This window comes from Apus apus, chromosome 11 (assembly GCF_020740795.1).
Source record: "Apus apus isolate bApuApu2 chromosome 11, bApuApu2.pri.cur, whole genome shotgun sequence".
NCBI classification, from domain to species: domain Eukaryota; kingdom Metazoa; phylum Chordata; class Aves; order Apodiformes; family Apodidae; genus Apus; species Apus apus.
Window position 1 is genome coordinate 19347287 of NC_067292.1, and position 21609 is coordinate 19368895.

The window sequence follows — 21609 nt, forward strand, 5'->3', positions numbered from 1 at the left end:
GTTGGTGTTTTGTCCTCATTTTATAGAGGACATCTCTACATGCTGTCACAGACCAGGTGACATGTGACATGCCACATGCCTGCAGCAGGAGCAGTAGTGCTTCAGCTGGACAGCTGTGCCACTTTGTCCTCAGAAGAGAGGCTGCTTACACCAAACCAGCTGAAGCTCCTGAAGATCTGTTGGGGCCAGGTGTGCAGGGCAGCAAATGTCAGAGACTGATGACTGTTCTGCACTCAAACATGACCTTAGAGAGCTTTGGAGTTGAGTAACAGGTCACAGTGAATGGTAGAGTTTCTGAAGTACTAGATTGGTACTTAAACTGTGCTGTTGTAAGTACAGCTGTTCAAAGCAGTCCTGTTCTTCAGGTGCCTGATTGAATGCAGAGATGAATACAAGTACAACGTGGAAGCTGTGGAGCTGCTCATCCGAAACCACCTGGTGAACATGCAGCAGTATGACCTTCACTTGGCTCAGGTAAAGGGAACCTGCTCTTCTGGAGGAGAAGAGCTGTGCTCAGTCCACTTGTAGGTTTTGTGGTTTAACTTTCCCTCCCTTTTTCCTGTTGACAGTCAATGGAGAATGGCCTGAACTACATGGCTGTGGCCTTTGCCATGCAGCTGGTGAAGATCCTGTTGGTGGATGAGAGGAGTGTGGCCCATGTCACTGAGGCAGATCTGTTCCACACCATTGAGACACTCATGAGGATTAATGCTCATTCCAGAGGAAATGCCCCAGAAGGGTGAGACTGAAACACTGAGCAATACATTACTTCTTTCCTCCTCCTTTATGATATAAATTATATACAGGCAGTGTCTTGTGTTACTCAGTTGTACAGCTCTCAGCTTTCTTTAGGGCTGCAGTCCTGTGTTAGGTTAAACTGTCATTCTAATGTAATTGTGCTGATTTTATGTCAAAACAGAGGCAGCTGCAGCATGACTTCCAGCTGAATGCTTGAGCAGCAAAATCAATCTGTGCCCTGTGCTCCAAAATACCATGGCACTGTGAGAAACATGCTTGAATTCCTGCTTTACCTCAAATTCAGGCAACATTTTAACCTGTTGAATTCTCGGATATCCAGGTGTTGATATGGTAATTTGGTCATCACAAGCAATTCATCAAGTTAGACAAAGTTAGTTTCTGGTTTAGAGTCTATGAAGCAAATGTCCACTAATCTCACATGGCTTGTGTATCCACCAGGAGGTAACTGGACAGCAAATGCTGCCACAGCTCATGGAAGTTCCGGTGGGATTTGCAGGTCTCATCACTGAGGTGGAAGCAGCTGCTGCTGGTGTTGAGAAAGACATGGATTGGAGCTTGGAGAGCTCTGGATTGCTCTGAGAGCACCCAGCAGCTGGGTGGTGGTGGTGGCAGTGGCTGCACTGCTGTTGGTGGGAGGTCCCAAAACAAAGATCTTTTCTTGTGTAGAGGTTTTGGGCAGACTGCTGCCTGACCTGACTTCCACTGCAGCCCAATATAGTGCCCTGCCAGGCTGTTAAGCATCACTTGGAGTGTTTTAGGGCTTCCCAAGCTATTTCTGGTGCTCTGCTGCAGCACACTGCTGTGTGGACTGGGAAGTAACTTCAAAGCTTGTGTGACTTCAGTGTTCCTGCTTTCATCATAAACGTATCTGCTTTCATGACTGGTTTCTGCTGTTCCAGTGAGGACTGGAAGACATGAAGACTGAGCATAAGAAATAATTAGCTTTCTTTCAACTCTGAGTTCCTGGTTCCTGCACCTTCTGGGGAGGAGACCTTCTAACCCAGCTCTTGCTCTGCTCTGTTACTAGGTTACCCCAGCTGATGGAAGTGGTCCGATCAAACTACGAAGCCATGATTGACCGTGCTCATGGAGGTCCCAATTTCATGATGCATTCAGGCATTTCCCAAGCCTCTGAGTATGATGATCCACCAGGGCTGAGGGAGAAGGCAGAGTACCTGCTGAGGGAGTGGGTGAACCTCTACCATTCTGCTGCAGCAGGCCGTGACAGCACCAAAGCTTTCTCTGCGTTTGTTGGACAGGTAGAGCTTTTGGAAAGAAAGGTGCTTTTTATTCAACATAAGTAGGGTGTGATGCCCTCCATTTATAAAGCAGTGTTATAACCTGTGCTTAGGCATCCTTTTGAAACTTCCAGGTGTGTGGCAGTTGACTATCAACATGTTATTTTTGCTGGTGAAGCTCTGTAGAAGTCCCTCCCCTTCACCAAATCACGTTCTTCAGACACTGTAGCAAGAAGCTGTGGGTTCAGGCCAGGAGTTTTGGGATAAGTCTGGTGGGAAAACAACTTCAGCTGGGATAGCTGCTGGGTGCAGTTCTGGCACACTCCATGAAGCTTGACTAGTGTTGCTCCTCATGGGTAACTCTGACAACCCACAGAAAGGAGTTTCTAGTACCTAGAGATGGAGGTGAATTGTTTCAGACCATGTGAATAAGGAAATCCTTTTTCTAACTGAAATCATGAGAGTGAGGAAAAATCTGAAAGTTCTGTAGCTAAAGAGGTGCCTGAATTTAAAACAAGTTTCAGCATTTCACTCCTGTGCACCTCCTCAGGTGTGCTGAGCACCACACCTCTGCCTTCCAGGTGGGACTGAGAAGGGAGATGTCCTCAGCAGCCCAGCATGTGTGGTGACCAACTAACTCCTCCTTCCTAAAACTGTGTTCAGGCAGCTCCTTGACTGCAGCTGCAAGGGAAGCCCTTGACTTCATCTGTTTGCATTGTGCCCTCTTTAAATGAAAAGACCACAGAAATGCTACAGATCTTGCAGCTACTCATGAAAAGAAGTTCAAGCACAGAGATCTTGCCTGAAGCAGTGGTTTTTCATGGGACTTCAGTGTCCTCATGTACTGGCTTTTGGAGCCAACTTTCTGCTGGGCTGACTCCTGGAATCTCTTTTGCATGGTTTTAATGGGTCTTGTGTTAAACCCACCTTTTAAAAACAAGTTTTATCTCTTCATGTGACCTCACTCTTTTTATACCTTCAAATATGCCTCCAAAGCACCCTTCAGTGTAGTATGCTCCTAACACTGAGTGCAGTTTTGTCCTGCTTCACTCATTCATCACACTTGTTTGCTTATCTCTTGTACATATTTGATCAGATTTGAAGCAGCAGTTGAAATATATGGAAGTGCAGTGTTTATATGTAATCATTTTTTTTCCTTACAGGCTTTAACTCTGGGTTTTAAAGGAATGTTTTGTAATAATTATGTTAAACAAGATTTTATTACTGAAGTGGCTGTAATTTTGGCTGCTTAAATTAAGGGTTGTTTCTTTTCCACTAGTTTTTAGGACTAATGAAAGAGAACTTTGAAGGCAGATACATGAACTCCTTCTAAAAAAAAAGGGAGTTTCTTCAGAAACTCCTCCAGGAGTTGATGATTATGCTGTTTATTTAGCTTCATGTGTGTGCAGTAAGAGTTTAGAAGTAAGATGCTTTATTGAGAACCCAGAGGCTTCCTGATTATTTGTTTCATTTTGATGGCTTTTATGCTGTGGGCAACAAATAAAAGGAGATCTCTTTTTTTAATATGTATGTTATTAAAACCCCCCAGTGCAAACCAAAAATACCCACCCAAGCTTTCTCTGTGTGTAATGTTCCTGTAAAGAAATTTCACTCTCCAGTGCAGCTTCTTTCTGCAGAATGTTGCTGCAGGAGTAGTGATGGTGCCTCAGTAGCTGATGTTTGTGCTGCTCAGAGCTTCTACACCCCTTGTGGGCTCCTGAGGCCTGACAGACTGGGTGTTGGTGGCAGAACAGATGATGGAACAGGCTTGTCAGCTCTGCTGGTGGTCGAAAAGAACTGGGATCAAAAAGGCTGATTTGGGAGTAAATGTCTTTGATAAAATTGTGTTGCCACCCTCAAGTTCAGAGAATCCCAGAATCCCAGAGTGGTTTGGGTTGGAAGGAACCTTAAAGATCATCAAGATCCAACCCCCCTGCATGGGCAGGGACACCTCCCACCAGCCCAGGTTGCTCCAAGCCCCATCCAACCTGCCCTTGGACCCTTCCATAACCTCCCTGGAAAAGCTGCCTTAAAAAATGTTTCTCTTGGGGAGAAGCAGCAGCTGGCCACCCACCTCTCTTGAGAGCTTGTGGTAAAAAATTCCCCGTGTCAGGTGACAAAACGTGTGTTGTTTGAAAGAAGTTGTGAAAAAAGCCTCCTGTGGTTGCAGTCCTGAGGTCTCCTCTTTTCCCGGCTAGATGCACCAGCAAGGAATCCTGAAAACGGATGACCTGATCACCCGCTTTTTCCGTCTTTGCACTGAGATGTGTGTGGAAATCAGCTACCGTGCCCAGGCCGAGCAGCAGCACAACCCTGCTGCCAACCCCACCATGATCCGAGCCAAGTGCTACCACAACCTGGACGCCTTCGTGCGGCTCATCGCGCTGCTGGTGAAGCACTCGGGGGAGGCGACCAACACGGTCACCAAGATCAACCTCCTCAATAAGGTTGGGAACCTCTTGGGGTTTTTTTTTTTTTCCTCATTGTTGCATTTCAGGGCTGTGATTGGGTGGATTCAGAGCTGAGTGCTGAAATATTGTAGAATCAAACAATGGGTTGGGTTGGAAGGGACCTTCAAGATCATCTAGTTCTAACCCCCCTGCATGGGCAGGGACACCTCCCACCAGCCCAGGTTGCTCCAAGCCCCATCCAACCTGCCCTTCAACACTGCCAGGGATGGGGCAGCCACAGCTTCCCTGGGCAACCTGGGCCAGGCTCTCACCACCCTCACACTCCAGAATTTCCTCCTCATGTCTCACCTCAATCTCCCTCTTCCAGTTTTAATCCATCCCCCTTGTCCTCTCCCTCCCTGCCCTTGTCCCAAGTCCCTCCCCAGCTTTCCTGGAGCCCCTTGAGGCACTGGAAAGCCACTGTGAGATCTGAGGACCTCATTATAGATAGATACCTGATGAGAACTTTAACAGGTTGGTCATTGAACTGATTAAACTGTTGAGTCAGGATGCCAAGGGGCTTTCTTGTTCTCAAAGATTTCATACCAAGCAAACCCAAACCTCATTTTTGTGCCCTGAAATGAAGAATTCAGCTGCTATTCTGAGGCATTAAGGTTGGTGATTCCTAGGCCTGGATTGTGTCAGGGCCTTGCCTGTACTCTTGACACTACTTGGCTTAGGACAAGGTGGTCTTAGGTGGTTAAGATCTTGCAGGTCAGTCAATGTGACTGATCCACAGGAGATGGAGAGCAAAACAGAGTGCTGGGGGTATAATATAATCTGCATCATGCTTCCAACAACTAGAATTTTGAATTCTTGTTACAATTTACTGTTGTTCAGTTATTGTTTGCCATTCTTGCTGTCACCACTGCAATGTCTTGACCTCTCCAGGTTCTGGGAATTGTGGTGGGAGTCCTTCTGCAAGACCACGATGTTCGGCAGAGCGAGTTCCAGCAGCTCCCCTACCATCGCATTTTCATCATGTTGCTCTTGGAATTAAATGCTCCTGAGCACGTCCTGGAGACCATCAACTTCCAGACCCTGACAGCTTTCTGGTACGTGTCTGAGATGAGCCACCGGGCTCATCCTTTCTTGGTAGGATCAAGATTTTGGTTTCATCTAAAGGCTCATCTGCCTGTTCCTTTGTGGTGGCTGGGTCAGGTTTGGAATCATTAGTTCTCCTGTAGATTGTCCACTTGCTTGTTTCAAGGAAGATGAGTGGTGAAGCCCCAGGTGCTGAAATGCCTTGCTTTTAGGGCTGTGTATGTTTTTCCCTCGATGTTATGAAAAGCAGTCTTATTGCTGTGCACTTCTAACCTGCTCTAACTTTTCTTTCAGTAACACATTTCACATCCTGAGGCCTACAAAAGCTCCAGGTTTTGTTTATGCCTGGCTGGAACTGATCTCCCATCGGATATTTATTGCAAGAATGCTGGCACATACACCACAGCAGAAGGTGTGGCTGCAGTTTATCTCTTCTGAATTAAAAAGCTCACATGGATGCTTACCTGGTGTGGTGCTGTTTCACCTCTCTCCAAGTGCACTAGTAGCATGGCTGTCCTGTTGTTGTCTGCCATATTCACAGTCACCTAACTGCATGGAGGGGAGTCTCTGTGTCAATAAAACTGTGGAATACAGGGTGAATTGAATGTAATCAGCATGTCAAAAGCTGGAGGAGGAGCTGGACTCTAGACCTCTCAACTCCAGGTGGCATGTTGAGTGTTCTGGAAGCACCCACAGCACAGGAGGGGCAGCTTGGGATCATCCCTGGGGCTGAGCTGTGCTGCCCTGGCTGCTCCAGCTAGCAGTAGGACAGAACTTTAATCCAGGTTTATGTGAAGACAAATCTTAATGACAGTTTTGAAATTGAGATGACTGCTCTTCATTGCACCTTTTCCACCTGCTGTTTTTGTCTTGACAGGGTTGGCCTATGTATGCCCAGTTACTGATTGATCTTTTCAAGTACCTGGCTCCTTTCCTTCGAAATGTGGAACTCACCAAACCTATGCAAATTCTTTACAAGGTAAAGAAGAAATGTCAGCTAATGGATGCTACCAAAGTTGTCTGACTTAAAAGATGTTCTGGTAGCAAAATAGGATTTACTGTTCTTTTATAATATGCATCTTTAGAGTTAAATGCCAATCTGGTGTGGGACAGAAAGAGGCCACCTTACCAGTTGAATTTCTTCCAGTGAATATTAACCACATGACACAGAAAGGTGGCTCTGCAAGCTCTGGAGCAGTTTCAACCCCTTATCTCTTTTATATGAAATCTTCTTTCCCAGGGCACTCTGCGTGTGTTGTTGGTCCTGCTGCATGACTTCCCAGAATTCCTGTGTGACTACCACTATGGGTTCTGTGATGTGATCCCACCCAACTGTATCCAGCTAAGGAATCTCATCCTGAGTGCCTTCCCACGGAACATGAGGCTTCCAGACCCTTTCACCCCCAATTTAAAGGTAGGACTTAATTTTATCAGTTTGATCACAGGAAGCTTTAATGCTCCAAATAGTCTTCATCCAGTTTTTTGGCAGTGACTGGAATTTTGGGAACAAGTTTAACTGATGCCTGAGTTAATGCAACAAATCAAAAGTTAACAGGTAATTCAAAATGTGGCAGCAGCTACCAACAGAAGTGCATTTTTTTTAAGCAGGTGGGTTTCAGTTGTGTTGATAATACTCAATGTTTGCCAGTTTCCATAGGGAATGGGACACAACCCTTGTCCTGTGTGACACTTGCTGCAGTTGGAGGTACCTGTAGATCTTGCAAGGCCTGGGCAGGTTCCATCTGACAGGCTGTAGAGACTTGTGTTGCAATAGACCTGCATCCAGAACCTTGCTTTTACATGGAACACCAAAGACACCAAAGAGCTTCTCTGTTTCCAAAGGGAGAGACTTGATGATGTCCCTAGATGTGACTGGCACACAGTATTGCAGCAAGGGTTTCTTGATCATTTTGTTGTCACTTGTCTCCCAAAAACCAGGCTACTTAAGCAGTCTTTGTGGTTTTGCTGTTTGAAAAGTCCTCGTCTTGGTTTTGTTCAGCTCATTCTGAATCGTTTAGTTTCTCCTCTGCAGGGTGTTTGGGGACTGGGGTTCACTTAACTAATAGTTGAGGAGCTGGTGTCCAAGCACTCTGTAATTGTCAGTGCTTTTTGATGAGAAACAGGGCTGCCTCATCTTGAAAATAAGGGGATAAAGCCGCATCCTGAAACAAGCATCTTGCATAATGGGGAGAGACTTTGCGAAGTGTTACGTGATGGGATCTTTGGGTATATGCCAGCCTCCTGATGATGGGATGATTGGAAGCAAGCTTTCTCACACTCCTGAAGCATTGTCCTGTTCATCTTCCTTGCCTGAGCTGTGCAGGATGATGGGAGTGAAGCTGCAGTACTTGTTCAGTCAGAACTTGAGACTGAGGAGGCTGCTCTTGGCTTGGGTGGGTGTTTGTACTTCTTTAAATTACCAAACTGTCCTGAGTGTAGGTAGAGAGACTCCAAAGGCAATTACTGAATTCCCCAGAGCCTTCACCCTTGAATTCTTTTCTCCTCTACTCTCAGCTCTTGATGGCAGTCTAATAAGCTTCAACATTAGAGACCAAATTTCTCCTGCAAGCTGCAGAAACCTGGTCTTTCATTTTGAAAAAGGGATCAGCAGCAGGAGTTTGATGTAACGTCTCTTACGGGTTGGCTCTTGCACTTGGTTCCTTGGGAGACCCCTGCTTTACCTGACTGGATTTTCTCTCTACAGGTGGACATGTTGAGTGAGATCAATATTGCTCCAAGAATACTCACAAATTTCACTGGGGTGATGCCACCTCAGTTCAAGAAGGACCTGGATTCCTATCTCAAAACCCGCTCCCCCGTCACCTTTCTCTCTGACTTGCGCAGCAACCTACAGGTGAGTGGCTGGTTTCTGAGGAGGCTGAAGTGAAACAAATGATCCCCCTGGCTGAGTCAACCCCCCCTTCCTTACAGAAATGTTGGTTTGTAGCAAGCATGTGTGGCAGGCAGTAGTAAAACCTGTGAAAATACACGTTTTTCTGTAGAATTCTACTGCGCCTTAGCAGGGTGTTGAAGTGTGTGTTGAAGAGGTTCAGCCAGGTGGGATTTAAAGGAAAGAGGGCTCCAGGAAAGCTGGGGAGGGGCTTGGGACAAGGGCAGGGAGGGAGAGGACAAGGGGAAAGGGATTAACACTGGAAGAGGGAGATCTAAGTGAGACATGAGGAGGAAATTCTTTGCTGTGAGGGTGGTGAGACCCTGGCCCAGGTTGCCCAGGGAAGCTGTGGCTGCCCCATCCCTGGCAGTGTTGAAGGGCAGGTTGGATGGGGCTTGGAGCAACCTGGGCTGGTGGGAGGTGTCCCTGCCCATGCAGGGGGTTGGGACTGGATGATCTTGAAGGTCCCTTCCAACCCAACCCAGTCTGTGATGCTGTGAATGTTAACTTAAGGACCCTAAAATGATGTAATTTAAGGTTTTATCTACATGAGCTGCCACATGTTTGTAGTGAAAATGGAAGGTGATCTAAAACTTTGGCTCTTCTGCCTGCATGTCTCCAGTGCACAGCCTTGCAAATCTTGAGTGAAGAATGTGGTCAGAGGTGATTGCATCAAGATTGCATTTTTTGTCCTCAGCCAGTGGGTGGTGAAGAGTCTTGTGGCTTCCACCACATGGCTCCAGTGCTATTTGCTGTCTGAGAGTCAAGGGGTTTCATTCAACTTGGTTGTGATTGTTTTTCTTTAGAATCTGATTAAACCTTGACTCCAAATGGATTCATTGTTAGAGAAATCCATGGATCTGCATGGTAATACTTGGAGGTTAAAAAAAAAAGGCAAACTAGCTAAACCCCAGTGCAGGTTTGTTAGCCAACAACATTCCATGCATCACATGGCTTGGCTTAAAACAGCCAGCTTCACACACAGGGTCACAGAATCCTTCTGGTTGGAAAAGGCCTCTAAGATCATTACCCAGCCATTAACCCAACTGTACCAAACATTAACCCAACTCTACCAAGCCCAGTGCTTAACCCATGTCCCTCAGCACCACATCTACACAGCTTTTAAAACCCCTCCAGGGATGGGGTTTCCACCACCTCCCTGGGCAGCCTGGGCCAGGGTTTAGTGACCCTTTCAGGGAAGAAGTTTCTTCTGATTTCCAGTCTGAACCTCCCCAGAGCTGAAGTTGGTCTTTCTCAGCACATTGCCACTCACCCAGGTAGTGTTTCAGCCAGCCCCTGGCACTGCTGGTGAATTCAGATTGCCTGGACCTGATTTTTTAATTGTTTCTTTATGGCAGGGAGTACAAAACCAGCCTGTTGGGTCTGTCAGCACTTTGCTTTCGAATCTATAAATATAAATGTAGCTGCTCTATTCCAAAAGGGTAAATGCCAACTTGAATCTGTGGATGCTTGAGTGTGTTTGTTGTCTGCATAATCCAGAAGATGCTGCTGTACATGCTGTACCTTCCATTGCTTAATGAAGATAGAATGTTCATGCTCTTTGTGTCCTTGTTCTTAGGTCTCCAACGAGCCTGGCAACCGCTACAACATCCAGCTGATCAATGCTCTGGTGCTCTACGTAGGTACTCAAGCTATTGCCCACATCCACAACAAAGGCAGCACACCCTCCATGAGCACCATCACCCACTCAGCTCACATGGACATCTTCCAGAACTTGGCAGTAGACCTGGACACTGAAGGTGAGCTGGAAACACGTGGAGTCCGTGCGATGTCGCATTTCAGTGAGGATTGTGTGAGCTGTGAGAGGTACATGTTGTGTGGCTGCTGGTGCCTTCAGAGCTGCATTAGGGTGTTAAACTCTGAACACAGGAGCAGCATTAAAACAAAATGAGGTATTTGAGGGAATGAGAGGTTTAATGAAGAGGAATTCAGTTCTTACTGCCCCATCCGCTTGGGTTGATGAGGCTTTTTCATACCTTTAGCCTGTACCTTCACAAGGCAGGTTCACCAACCTTAACCTTGAGCAGCAGCATCCCAGAGTGGTGGGGGTTGGAAGGGACCTCTGGAGATCATCTGGTCCAACCCCCTGCCAGAGCAGGGTCACCCCAGAGCAGTTTGCACGGGATGGCTTCTGCATGGGCTTGGAAAGTCTCCAGAGAAGGAGACTCCCCAGCCTCTCTGGGCAGCCTGTCCCAGGGCTCTGTCACCCTCACAGGAAAGAAGTTCTTCCTCATGTTTAGATGGTTGTTTTCTGTGTTCAGGTTGGTGCTTGTTACCTCTTGTCCCATCACTGAGCCTGACACCCACCCTTTTAAGTATTGATAAGCACTGATAAGATGCCTCTCAGTCTTCTCCAGGCTAAACAGACCCAAGTCCCTCAGCCTTTCCTCATCAGAGAGATGTTCTAATCCCCTCATCATCTTTGCAGCCCTTTGCCGTCCCCTCTCCAGCAGTTCCCTGTCCTTCTTGACCCAGGAACCCCAGCACTGGACACAATACTCCACATACAGCCTCACCAGGGCAGAGTAGAGAACCAGGATGACCTCCCTCGACCTGCAGCTGGTCGTTGCTTTATTCCTTTCTGAGGAACACCCTCTTCTCCCTCTTCCCTCCTGCAGGTCGGTACCTGTTCCTGAACGCCATCGCCAACCAGCTGCGCTACCCCAACAGTCACACCCACTACTTCAGCTGCACCATGCTGTACCTCTTTGCTGAGGCCAACACTGAGGCCATCCAGGAACAGATCACGAGGTGAGAGGGAGGGCGTTTCACTTGCCAGCAACTCAGCTTTTCATTTCCCTGTCTATTTCAGCTCTTCAAGCTCTTGTTCTCGCTTTTGGATTTCAGGGTTCTCTTGGAACGACTGATTGTAAATAGGCCTCATCCCTGGGGTCTCCTCATTACTTTCATTGAGCTGATAAAAAATCCAGCCTTTAAGTTCTGGAACCATGAGTTTGTTCATTGTGCTCCAGAGATTGAGAAGTGAGTATAACCCAAGCACAAAAATCACCACTACCTGAAGCAGGTGCTGAGGTGGCACCTGGAGTTTTCGGAAGCACAGTTTGTTGCCATCACCTCATGCTGCTCTCCTCCCGTGTCCAGGTTGTTCCAGTCAGTTGCACAGTGCTGCATGGGGCAGAAGCAGGCCCAGCAAGTCATGGAAGGGACTGGTGCCAGTTAGATGAGCTGCATCTTGTGTTGTAAAACGTGCCAGCCTGGAGGTCCCCATCCCACCAAGTGACAGAAGACTCCGTAAGGCTCCTCCTGACCTTCCCAGCCCTGCTCCATTGGGTAGACACAACAAGACCTTGGGTTGAAAGTCTTTATGTGGGCACGTTCCAAAGTTTGCAACAAATTGTTGACTTTTGGCCAAAATTCAGAAGATGCTGTGAATATCATTTTGAACTAGTGTAAATACAAGGAACAGAAACGTTTGTCTGGACTTTTGGGTTTGTGCAAATTGTGTAACAGGCAGGTGGGGAACTGGTGCCTGTCCAGCTTGTAATAAAGGGGCAGCTGCTGATGCCAAGCACTTGTCTGGGGCAAACCTCCTTGTCCTGACATTCCCAGACTCCCAAAGAATATTGAAAAGCCAGTTCATAATATTATGTAAGTTATTTTTCTTCATGTGGATGGGGGACCTTTAAATCACTAAGTTGTTTTACAAGAGGGGGGAAAAAAAAAAAGGTGGCTGTGTTTGGAATATGGGAATACTCTGGAGCAGGGGAAAGGGGTAAGGGAGGGGGGTTAAGGTTGCTTTTCCCCCCCCTCCAACCTCATCAAATGCTGACAGACAGCAAGTGGAGTGGCAGGCAGAGGATGATGCCTTCCTGGTGGAGAAAACACACCTCAGGCCCTTGGGGACAGGGGCAGCTATTTTTAGTAAAGAAACCAGAGACCAGGCCTATACCTTTTTTTTTCTTGTTTTTCTTCTTTTTTTTTTTTTTTTTTGACACTTGTAAATTTTGGAAGGGAATGGGGAGGGAGGGGGTTAAATCCAGACCTTTTCCCACCTCCCACCCTGTGACCACACAGTATAAGTTTGTTAAAAAAAAGCAAAACAGCAAAAAAAAAAAAACAAACAAAAACCCAACACAACCAACAAACCCCAAAAGGAAAAAAAAAACCCCACAAAACATAAAACCCAAAGGACCAATACAGCCCATTTTGTAAGGATTTTGAATGTTTTGTAAAGTATTGGTCCACGTGTTGTATTTTGTAGCCTTTCTAGTTCTTGGGCTTTAGTTCTCCCACTTCTTGTATGTATGCATCCTGTAGTTACACATTAAAGTCATGACATGCAGCACGTGCCCCTGTGCTTTTTCTCTCCACTTCCATCCTACCTGGCCAGTTGATGCCTTTCCAAGTTTGTTCCACCCATCCCAAGTTTTCCAGTGTGTTTTAAGGCACACTGCCTGAAAGCAACCCAGCTGCTTTACTGGCTTGAGGTCAAGAGAGGGAGAATTGTTAGGGGCAAAAAGGAAAGGACAGAGCTGTTTGGAGCCAGGAGTAGCTCAGTGGGAAGTACAGTTTGCATAGAGTTCTGGTGCCCTCAGCACAAGAAAGATATGGAGCTGTTGGAGAGAGTCCAGAGGAGACCACCAAGATGATTCAAGGGCTGGAGCAGCTCTGCTCTGGAGCCAGGCTGGGAGAGTTGGGGTGTTCAGCCTGGAGAAGAGAAGGCTCCAGGGAGACCTTAGAGCAGCTTCCAGTGCCTGAAGGGGCTCCAGGAAAGCTGGGGAGGGGCTTGGGACAAGGGCAGGGAGGGAGAGGACAAGGGGGAAGGGATTAAAACTGGAAGAGGGAGATTGAGGTGAGACATGAGGAGGGAATTCTTTGCTGTGAGGGTGGTGAGACCCTGGCCCAGGTTGCCCAGGAAGGTTGTTGATGCCCCCTCCCTGGAGGTTTTTAAGGCCAGGCTGGATGAGGTTTTGTGCAACCTGGTCTAGTGGTGGGTTCCCTGCTGATGGCAGGGGGGTTGGAACTTGATGATCTTTAAGGTCCCTTCCAACCTTGATGATTCTAAGTTGATGAGTGGGATTTGGCTCCGAGGAAGCTGTGCTGGACAGGAGAGTGGTTGCAGTGCTGGGGTGCAGGGCCTGGGCAGCAGACAGGCTGCAGGGTGGCTGGTTGGGCTGTAACCAGGGCAGAGGTGGCTTCAGGGGTGCTGCAAACCCCTTTGGCATCAGCAGCCCAGCAGGAATGAGGAAGCAGAGCTTCCCTACTTGCTTTTTTTCAACTAACAAGCTGGTCAAAGCTCCTTGGCTGCTGTTGTGTGAGTGGAGAGGTCAGGATTTCCTGCTGGGATGTGAGGGGTTGTCAGCCTGGCTGGGCTTTTGCTGCACAAGATCCAAGGGGCTGCAGCTCAAGGGGAGTATCTGGGACCTGTTTCTAGGCAGTGTTTTTCAGCAACCTGTGTGTAAAGGAGTCATTTCTTGCCAGATCCTGCAATTCCCTGGCATTTGCTTGGCAGGACAGTTGTGCTGAAACAGCCCTTGGAAGCTGGTCATGTGTTTTGGTTTTTTTTTTTGGTCTGGTGCTGCAAATTCAGTTTATTCATCCTCCTGTATTGGGGTAGGATTTGGGAGATTTATCAGCCACCACATGCTTGCTTAATCTAGCCCAGATGCTGTGGGTTTTTCCTACCCTTTGTCTCTGGCAAACCATCTGCAGAGCTTGCTGCCTTGGCCTGGTGACTCAGAGGTCCCTCTGGTTCTCTACTAATGCTGCTCTACATGGCTGGTCCCTGCAGGCTTGAAGAACTGATGCTGGTGTCAAGAGGGGGTGGAAGGTGAACAGGACTCAGCCAAGCTCCCAGTAACACACCTTGGGTTGGTGGGATGGAGGCCACTGCATTTCATGCCCCCTGGTACTGTCTCCCAGGGCTGGTGTCAGCTCCCCAGGGATCACCAGAGGCCCTGGGAAAGGGCACTTCATGTTCAAGACTAACCTTTCCATCCAAAATCCAGATGGCAGACTAGACTCTGTGACAGCATTTTGCCACTGTCCAAGGGAAGACAAGCACCCCAGGGAATGTGACACCACCCTGGCCCCCAGCAGTGAAGTCAAAGTCATATCTGACCTTCACCTACCCAGGGGTTTGCTTGGTTGCAACATTTTTAGCTGCAGCAGCCAAGATCCAAACCCCCCCAACCCCTTTTGGAAGGAGGCAGCACTGGCTGTGTAAGAAACAGGCTTTATTAGACAGAGCTTGTCCTGCAGACCTGGCTTGTCATGCAGGAACTGGTGAGGGGAAGAAGATCAATGTAGCTAAAGGTGCTGCCACCTGCCAGATGTTTATTCTGAGCCTAAGTCCAGAGCTAGCAGCTGGATTTTGGTCCTTTTCCTCTGGACGTGGAGCAGCTCTGGTCTTCTCTTTCTGCTGCTACATGAGGGAACTCCCTTGCTGGTTGGACAAAGTGTGTCTGCCTTCCTAAGGCAGCCTTTAGGAGATGTGGGTGTTCTGAAGTCCTCCAGCAGAAGGTGGCAGGTGTGCTCCAGAGGTGGCAGGTGTGCTCCAGAGCTCTCCCTGTAAAACAAGGCCACCCAAACCCACATCTGTGCTCTGGAAGGTTTTCATTCTGTAGAGGTGGCTACAGAGCCACGTGCCTTTTGAGGGACAAGTGGGTCCACATTTCATCTTGCCACCTCCTGCAGAAGGGATGGCCAAAGGCTGACCTCCCCTTCCTGAGCACATTCCAGGCAGTTCACTTCCAGAGGCAAGGAGGTTTCTAGTGCACCAGCTCCAGCAGCTGATGCAGGATCTTCTTCTGCCCGTAACGCACGTGCAGAGCTTGTTGCTCCCTTCGGCTCAGCTTCCCATAAGCCTCCTTGTTATTTAACAAGTCCTGGTCTTCTTTCAGGTCTGACCTGTAGGACTCCAGGGTCAGCAACACACTGTCATGAAGGAGCTTTTTGCAAGGAGGTTTCAGTCTGGAGAGAGCCTCGTTAGAAAGGGTTGAGTTTTCCTCTTCCTCACTGTCATCCTCCCAGCCCTCCTGTTCCTTGTACTCCTTGAATTCTTCTTCTGACATGCACAGCACCTGGAATGACAGGCAGAGATAAGTTTGTGGTTGGCTTCTGGCTGGCTTCTCTACACAAGTGTGGTCTTAACTGCTGCGTGGAGCAGGTGAATTGTTCTGAGCTGGAGTGAAACTGGCTTGGACCCCTCACCACGAGTAACGGGTGGGTTAGGAGAACATTCAGAAAGCAAACCTGGGTGTTGAACAGTCTTTAAGGACATCTTGGCTGCTGCCCACCAGGGTGCAAAACATTCTAGAACAGCAGCAGCAGCCCCAGAGCTGTAAGTCAGGTCAGAAGGGTTAGTTCAGGAGAGGACAGTGACAGTAACAGCACCTGAACCTTGGGGAGATGGGCAACTCTTCACACAGGAGTGCTGGTACCAAAACGCCCTCACAGCCTCGTCCCCTTGGCTGAACTGGTTTGTACACTTAGCCTGGGCAGTGCTCACCTTGAGGCTTGTGGACAGCTCTTCCTCTGTCAGCACCTCATCCCAGCCAAGCACAAAGGCACCTTCTTCCCCCACCATCTCCAGCTGGCACAAGAAGTCCCACTGCTCCCGGACCAGCTGCTGCTCTGCTTCACTTCTAGCGCCTGGTTTCGGGAGACAGCAGAGCTGCAGCCCCAGCTGGAGAGCAGCCCCGGGGGAGACAGGAGGCAGAAAACCAGAGCAATGCCGTGGGACAGGGACTCCTTTCTCCAGCATCCCTCCATCCCAGAACATCCCCCTGTGAGGTCCCTGCCCGGGTGGCACTCACGGCGCAGCGCGGCGCGGCGCAGGGTCACCATCTGGATGTCGGCCGTGTCGTGCGTGTTGCCAGGGAAGGGCTGGGCAAAGCCATACATGTGCAGGAGCTGCCAGTTGGACATCTGCCCGTAGGTGTTGAAGAGCTCCTCACCTTGGCTGACGGGCCTCGTTGTCACCATTCTCAAGCATTGCTGCAAGCAAGGGGGAGAAGAGGCTGTGGGAGCTGCTGCGGTGCCACCCTGAGCCCCTCCTGGCTCCAGCCTGGCGTGCAGCAGGGGGTGGGGGACCCTGCTCTGCCACCACTTCCCCCAGCCTGGCAGCCCAGAGGAACCAGGCCCTGCTGGTCCTGGCAGAGCAGCTCTGCACTCACGGGAGAGTATTCCAGGTTGGCGTTGTGATTGGCCACGTGATTCAAAATATCTGCCACAGGCACCATCATCGGAGGGTTGGGCCCTTTCTCATCTTCATCTTCCTCCTCCAAAGGCTCCTGAAAGCTGAGGGAGGTGAAGACAAGCCAGGGGGACACCTTGTAGCACAGGGCAAGCTTCCCCTTCCACTAAGTTCCACTTCCCAAAGGCAGGCAGCCCGTGAGCATCCCCGTGGTGCTCCCGAGCTCCTGGTGGGAGCAAAGCCCTCCCCTCTCACCTGTAGGCCATGACAAAGGCCACCAGCTCCTTGTACAGCTCCAGCGTGTGCACCTTGGGGTCAAAGAGGTCGGGGTGGGCCTGCATGAAGGGCAGGATGATGGAGCTGTATTCCATGTGGATGTTGGCCAGGTCCTTGTCCACTGCCTCGGGGATGCCTGTGCCCTGCAGGAGCCTGGTTCTCTCTTCTTTAGGCCTGTTGCAGGAAAAGCAGCAGGTTTATCCCCGTCTGCCCCAGGGAGAAGGATCTTATCAACTCCTTTTGCCTTCAAAAAATCTCGGCTTCCTGATGCTCTCCAGATTTCCTGCCTTCTGGCTGTGCCTGCAGCTGCAGGTACAGGGGTCCCTCAGCCAGGGCTGGAGCAGCAGGATGGGATCCAACCCTGCTCAGCAGCCCCAGCTCTCACATGAGGCCACCCCACAGCCCTGCTTGGTTGCACCTCACCAGAACATGGGGTGATCCAGGCTCCTGAAATCCTTCCAGAGGGACAGATAAGGCTGCCAGGGGGAGTTGCTGGCTGTGTACTCGTGCAGCAGCGCCAGCAGGAGAGGCACCCACCCAGACTGGCTCTGCAGGGACTCCTGTGCTGAGGAACCAGAGATGATGGAGAAAAGCTAAGTTGAAGTTTGGGTCTTTTACTTTCCGAGCGTTCCAAGAAGCAAAGCTTGATCCCCCTGCCTTGCAGCCCAGGGTGGGGAGTTCTGCTTCAAGTCCACACGACCTCTCCAGGCTTGGCTTTGCCCTGAGCTGGAGGCAGATCCAGACCGGGCGACCAGAACCCCCAAACACTCTCTCACCATCCTCACCCATCCCAGGAGGCTCTGGTTGCCTGCACCAGGAAAAGCTTTTTCCCAGCAACATCTCCTGAGCCTCCAGGAAAGCACCAGGGCAGGGAGGGATGTCATTTCAGACCGGGTGTGGCAGTGCTGGACTTTTCCCACTTGTGTCCCCCCCCCAGGTGACTCCAGTCTCCCTGAGAATAAAGGGCTGGGCTGCTCCCCTCCCTCCTAACAACCCAAGCCCCTCCCTGCTCCAGCCAAGATGCTCCCCCAACAGAGCCCCAACCCCCAAAAAGGGTGGAGCAGCCTCTACCTGCCACTCACCTTGTTCCAGCAGGGCGCGGATGGAGCAGGTGTGCTGGGAGAGCAGGGCGGAGCGGGGCACGGCCACCAGCAGCTCCCCAGCCTGCAGCTCCTGGGCAGCCAGCAGCCCGTACCCCGCCAGCGCGCCCTGCCGGCCCAGCCGCACCTGGGGGGGGGGGGAAAAAGAGGGGCCGGGGATGTCAGTGGGGTGACCCACCCCCCGGGAACGGGCCCGACCCCCCCCCGGGTCTGCCCCCTCCTCACCTTGGGGCTGAGCTCCACGCCCGCCCGGCCGCACCAGGCCAGGAAAGCGGGGAGGGGATCGGAACCGGCCGCCTGGAGGGGGGGAAAGGGCGGCTGAGGGGGGGGGGGGAACGGGGGGGGAACGGGGGGGAACGGGGAGGAACTGGAGGGGAAGCGGAGGGGACTGGGGGAACCGGGGGGGGACAGGGAGGGGAACGGGGGGGCACCGAGGGGGGAAGCGGGGGGGAACCGGGGGGGGAACTGGAGGGGAAGCGGGGGGAACCGGGGGGGACTGGGGGGACCGGGGGGACTGGGGGGGACTGGGGGGGAACTGGGGGGGAACTGGAGGGGACCGGGGGGGGGAGCGGGGGGCACCGGGGGGGAAACCGGGGGGCTCCGGGGGGGGACTGGGGAGGAACCGGGGGGGAGCCGGGGGGGGACCGGGGGGGGGGGAACGGAGGGGAACCGGGGGAACCGAGGGGGGAACCGGGGGGGACAAGGGGGGACGGGGCCCGCGGGGGGGGACAAGGGGGGGCACCGGGGGAACCGGGGAGGAGCCGGGGGGGGAACGGGGAGGAACTGGAGGGGAAGCGGGGGGAACCGGGGGGGGGAGCGGGGGGGACTGGGGGAGGACCGGGGGGGGGAACGGGGAAGATCGGGGGGGGCACCGGGGGGGGACGGGGAGGGGGGCCGGGGGGGAACCGGGGAGCACCGAGGGGGGAAGCGGGGGGAGACCGGGGGGGAACCGAGGGGAACCGGGGGGTACAAGGGGGGGGGGCCGGGGCGGAACCGTGGGACACCGGGAGACAGCGGGAGGAACCGGGGCGAGACCCGGGGGTCCCGGGGGGCCCGGGGGTCCCGGTTTCCTCCCCCCCCCTCCCACCTCCGCCACCTTCGGCCTCTTGGGCGGCGCCGCCATCGCGGGGCCCGGGGCGCGCGCGGGGCCGGCCCGAGCGGACGGCGGCCGCGGAGGGACAAGAGAGCGCGGAGGGACGGGGGGGGCGGGGAAACGCGCCCGGCGGACCCGGCGGGGGGAGCTGGGGGGGCTCTGAAGGGTCTGGGGGTGTCAGGGGGGGCTCTAAAGGGTCTGGGGGTGTCAGGGGGTCACTCTGAAGGGTCTGGGGGTGTCAGAGGGGGCTCTGAGGGGTCTAGGGGTGTCAGAGGGGGATCTAAAGGGTCTGGGGGTGTCAGGGGGTCACTCTGAAGGGTCTGGGGGTGTCAGAGGGGGCTCTGAGGGGCCTGGGGGTGTCAGGGGGTCACTCTGAGGGGTTTGGGGGTGTCAGGGGGGGCTCTGAGGGGTCTGGGGGTGTCAGAGGGGGCCCTAAAGGGTCTGGGGGTGTCAGGGGGTCACTCTGAGGGGTCTGGGGGTGTCAGGGGGTCACTCTGAAGGGTCTGGGGGTGTCAGGGGAGGCTCTGAGGGGTCTGGGGGTGTCAGGGGGGGCTCTGAAGGGTCTGGGGGTGTCAGGGGGTCACTCTGAGGGGCCTGGGGGTGTCAGGGGGGGCTCTGAGGGGTCTGGGGGTGTCAGGGGGGGCTCCGAAGGGTCTGGGGGGTGTCAGGGGGTCACTCTGAAGGGTCTGGGGGTGTCGGGGGGGCTCTGAAGGGTCTGGGGGTGTCAGGGGGTCACTCTGAGGGGTCTGGGGGTGTCAGAGGGGGCTCTGAAAGGTCTGGGGGTGTCAGGGGGTCACTCTGAAGGGTCGGGGGGTGTCAGGGGGGGCTCTGAAGGTCTCTGGGGGTGTCAGGGGGTCACTCTGAGGGGTCTGGGGGTGTCAGAGGGGGCTCTGAAAGGTCTGGGGGTGGTCAGGGGGTCACTCTGAAGGGTCGGGGGGGGGTGTCAGGGGGGGCTCTGAAGGGTCTGGGGGGTGTCAGGGGGTCTGGGGGTCACTCTGAGGGGTGTGGGGGCGTCAGAGGGGGCTCTGAGGGGTCTCGGGGGTTCTCTGTGTGCCTCTCTGAGGAGCTTGGGGACCTCAGAAGGTTGCTCTGGGGTGCTGGGGGTGTCAGGGTGCTGCTCTGAGGGTTGTGGGGGGGGGTCTCTCTGTGCCTCTTTGGGGGTTGTCTCTGTTGTGCCTCCCCAAGGGGTCTGGGTGTTCCGGGGGGGCTGCTCTGCCTGGCCTGGTGGTCTCTTGGTGCCTGTCTGGCAGCCTTGGGGGGGCTGCTCTGATCCCAGATTGCCTCTCCAGAGGCTCTGGGGCCTCACAGGGGTCTCCTGATAGATGTGAGGATTCCCTGAGGGTCGTTGGGTCTCACCGCCCCCCCTTCTGAGAAGCCTGGGGGGGGTTTACAGCACCTCTTTTTTTTTTTGGGGGGGGTGGTCCCTGGTGCCTCAGGTCGGCCTCTCTGAGGGGCTCTGGGTCCTTGTGGTCTCTCTGGGATCCAGGCATCACCTCGGTGGGCTGCAGGTGCCCCCTGGAGCCTCTGTCTGCACCTCTGGGGGGCTTGTCCCCAGGGCTGAGGGTCCCCACTTGGGTCCATGGGGCTGTGCCTTGGTGCACCAAGGGGGGCAGGCTGTAAATAATCGGGATAATTAAGCTCCTGGCCTTCCCTTAGTCAGCATATCCACCCCCTCCCCCCCCCATAACACCTGCCTGTAGGTGCCAAGCTCTGCTCCCCCTTCCAAGCCTTTCCAAGTCACTGCTGCCTTCTGTTCCCTCAGCTGATTGATCCCAGCAGGAGGGAGGGCAGGTGGCCTGGCTCGTTGCTCTTAATGAAGCTCATTAGTGCCCAGGAGGGGTTGGAAGAGCCCCCCTCATCCATGGGTCTGGGCCTGTCCCTTTGCCCCCCCCCCCCCTCCTGGCCCTGAGGAAGGGGGGTCCCAGGGCAGGGTCCTAGGGGTGCTCCTGGTGGGATGATGTCTCCCCTGAGGTTGGCCTGGCTGGAGCAGTGTGGGGGAGCTCCAAGGAGGTCCCCAGGTTGTCCCACCAGTGCTTACAGTGTTGGGGGGTCTCCCTGCCTGTCCTGAACCCCCCCCAAAAATTCCCTCCAGAGCCTGGATAGCTCAGCTGGGAGAGCATCAGACTTTTAATCTGAGGGTCCAGGGTTCAAGCCCCTGTTCAGGCGACGACTCTTCTCATTTAAGAGACCAAGGGCAAGAACATGAAGCCTGGTGGGAGTCACAAGAGCTCTTGCTTCTTATTCCCACACGGATCTTTCCAGGACCTGCTCCATCCCAAGCAGCATCCTCTTCTCCCAGTGTCCAGAGGGAAGGATCCCGCGTGGGATGAAGAGGACAGGTGTGATATGGAGGTACCACACAAAACCAGGGAGAACAGGATGGATGGAAGAGAGGAAACACAGCAGAGCTAGGTGGGAAAAGGGGCCAGGGCTGGGAAGAGAAGGGGGGGGGGGCTTGTTGCTCCCACCCTAGGGGCTGAACATGGAGCTACTGGGGGCAGATATATGGTGGGGACCCCAGCCATACCCTTGGCCTGCCCTAGGCTCTCCTTGCTCCTTCGGCTGTTCCCTCACCCTGCC

At 52.7% G+C, this 21609-nt stretch overlaps 2 protein-coding genes and 1 non-coding gene across 18 annotated transcripts in view; 2 read left to right on the forward strand and 1 right to left on the reverse strand.

The window, feature by feature from the left end:
- CNOT1 (CCR4-NOT transcription complex subunit 1) overlaps positions 1–12705 on the forward strand; it is a 61209-nt gene extending 48504 nt beyond the window's left edge. For 5 of the 10 annotated variants that reach the window (XM_051629186.1, XM_051629188.1, XM_051629187.1 and 2 more), the window contains 13 exons: positions 366–474; positions 570–739; positions 1787–2039; positions 4196–4444; positions 5339–5502; positions 5786–5903; positions 6369–6470; positions 6732–6905; positions 8196–8345; positions 9961–10141; positions 11021–11153; positions 11250–11384; positions 11505–12705. In XM_051629186.1, coding sequence (XP_051485146.1) covers positions 366–474; positions 570–739; positions 1787–2039; positions 4196–4444; positions 5339–5502; positions 5786–5903; positions 6369–6470; positions 6732–6905; positions 8196–8345; positions 9961–10141; positions 11021–11153; positions 11250–11384; positions 11505–11583 — 2017 coding nt within the window. In that variant the 3' untranslated portion in view covers positions 11584–12705. Of the gene's footprint in view, positions 1–365; positions 475–569; positions 740–1786; positions 2040–4195; positions 4445–5338; positions 5503–5785; positions 5904–6368; positions 6471–6731; positions 6906–8195; positions 8346–9960; positions 10142–11020; positions 11154–11249; positions 11385–11504 lie in introns of those variants that run through there. The other 5 variants (XM_051629190.1, XM_051629192.1, XM_051629191.1 and 2 more) reach the window with 2 other exon arrangements.
- A 1877-nt stretch (positions 12706–14582) lies between these two features.
- SETD6 (SET domain containing 6, protein lysine methyltransferase) overlaps positions 14583–21609 on the reverse strand; it is an 8317-nt gene continuing 1290 nt past the window's right edge. The window contains exons 1-9 of one of the 7 annotated variants that reach the window (XM_051629250.1): positions 19024–19096; positions 18162–18233; positions 17919–18063; positions 17260–17401; positions 16816–17010; positions 16541–16664; positions 16181–16361; positions 15874–16016; positions 14583–15445 (exon numbers count right to left, since the gene is read on the reverse strand). In XM_051629250.1, coding sequence (XP_051485210.1) covers positions 15134–15445; positions 15874–16016; positions 16181–16361; positions 16541–16664; positions 16816–17010; positions 17260–17401; positions 17919–18063; positions 18162–18233; positions 19024–19059 — 1350 coding nt within the window. In that variant the 5' untranslated portion in view covers positions 19060–19096 and the 3' untranslated portion in view covers positions 14583–15133. Of the gene's footprint in view, positions 15446–15617; positions 15765–15873; positions 16017–16180; positions 16362–16540; positions 16665–16815; positions 17011–17259; positions 17402–17918; positions 18064–18161; positions 18234–19023; positions 19097–21609 lie in introns of those variants that run through there. The other 6 variants (XM_051629251.1, XM_051629249.1, XM_051629248.1 and 3 more) reach the window with 6 other exon arrangements.
- Positions 21123–21195, forward strand: TRNAK-UUU (transfer RNA lysine (anticodon UUU)). The gene has a single exon. It is a non-coding gene; the product is annotated as a tRNA-Lys (tRNA).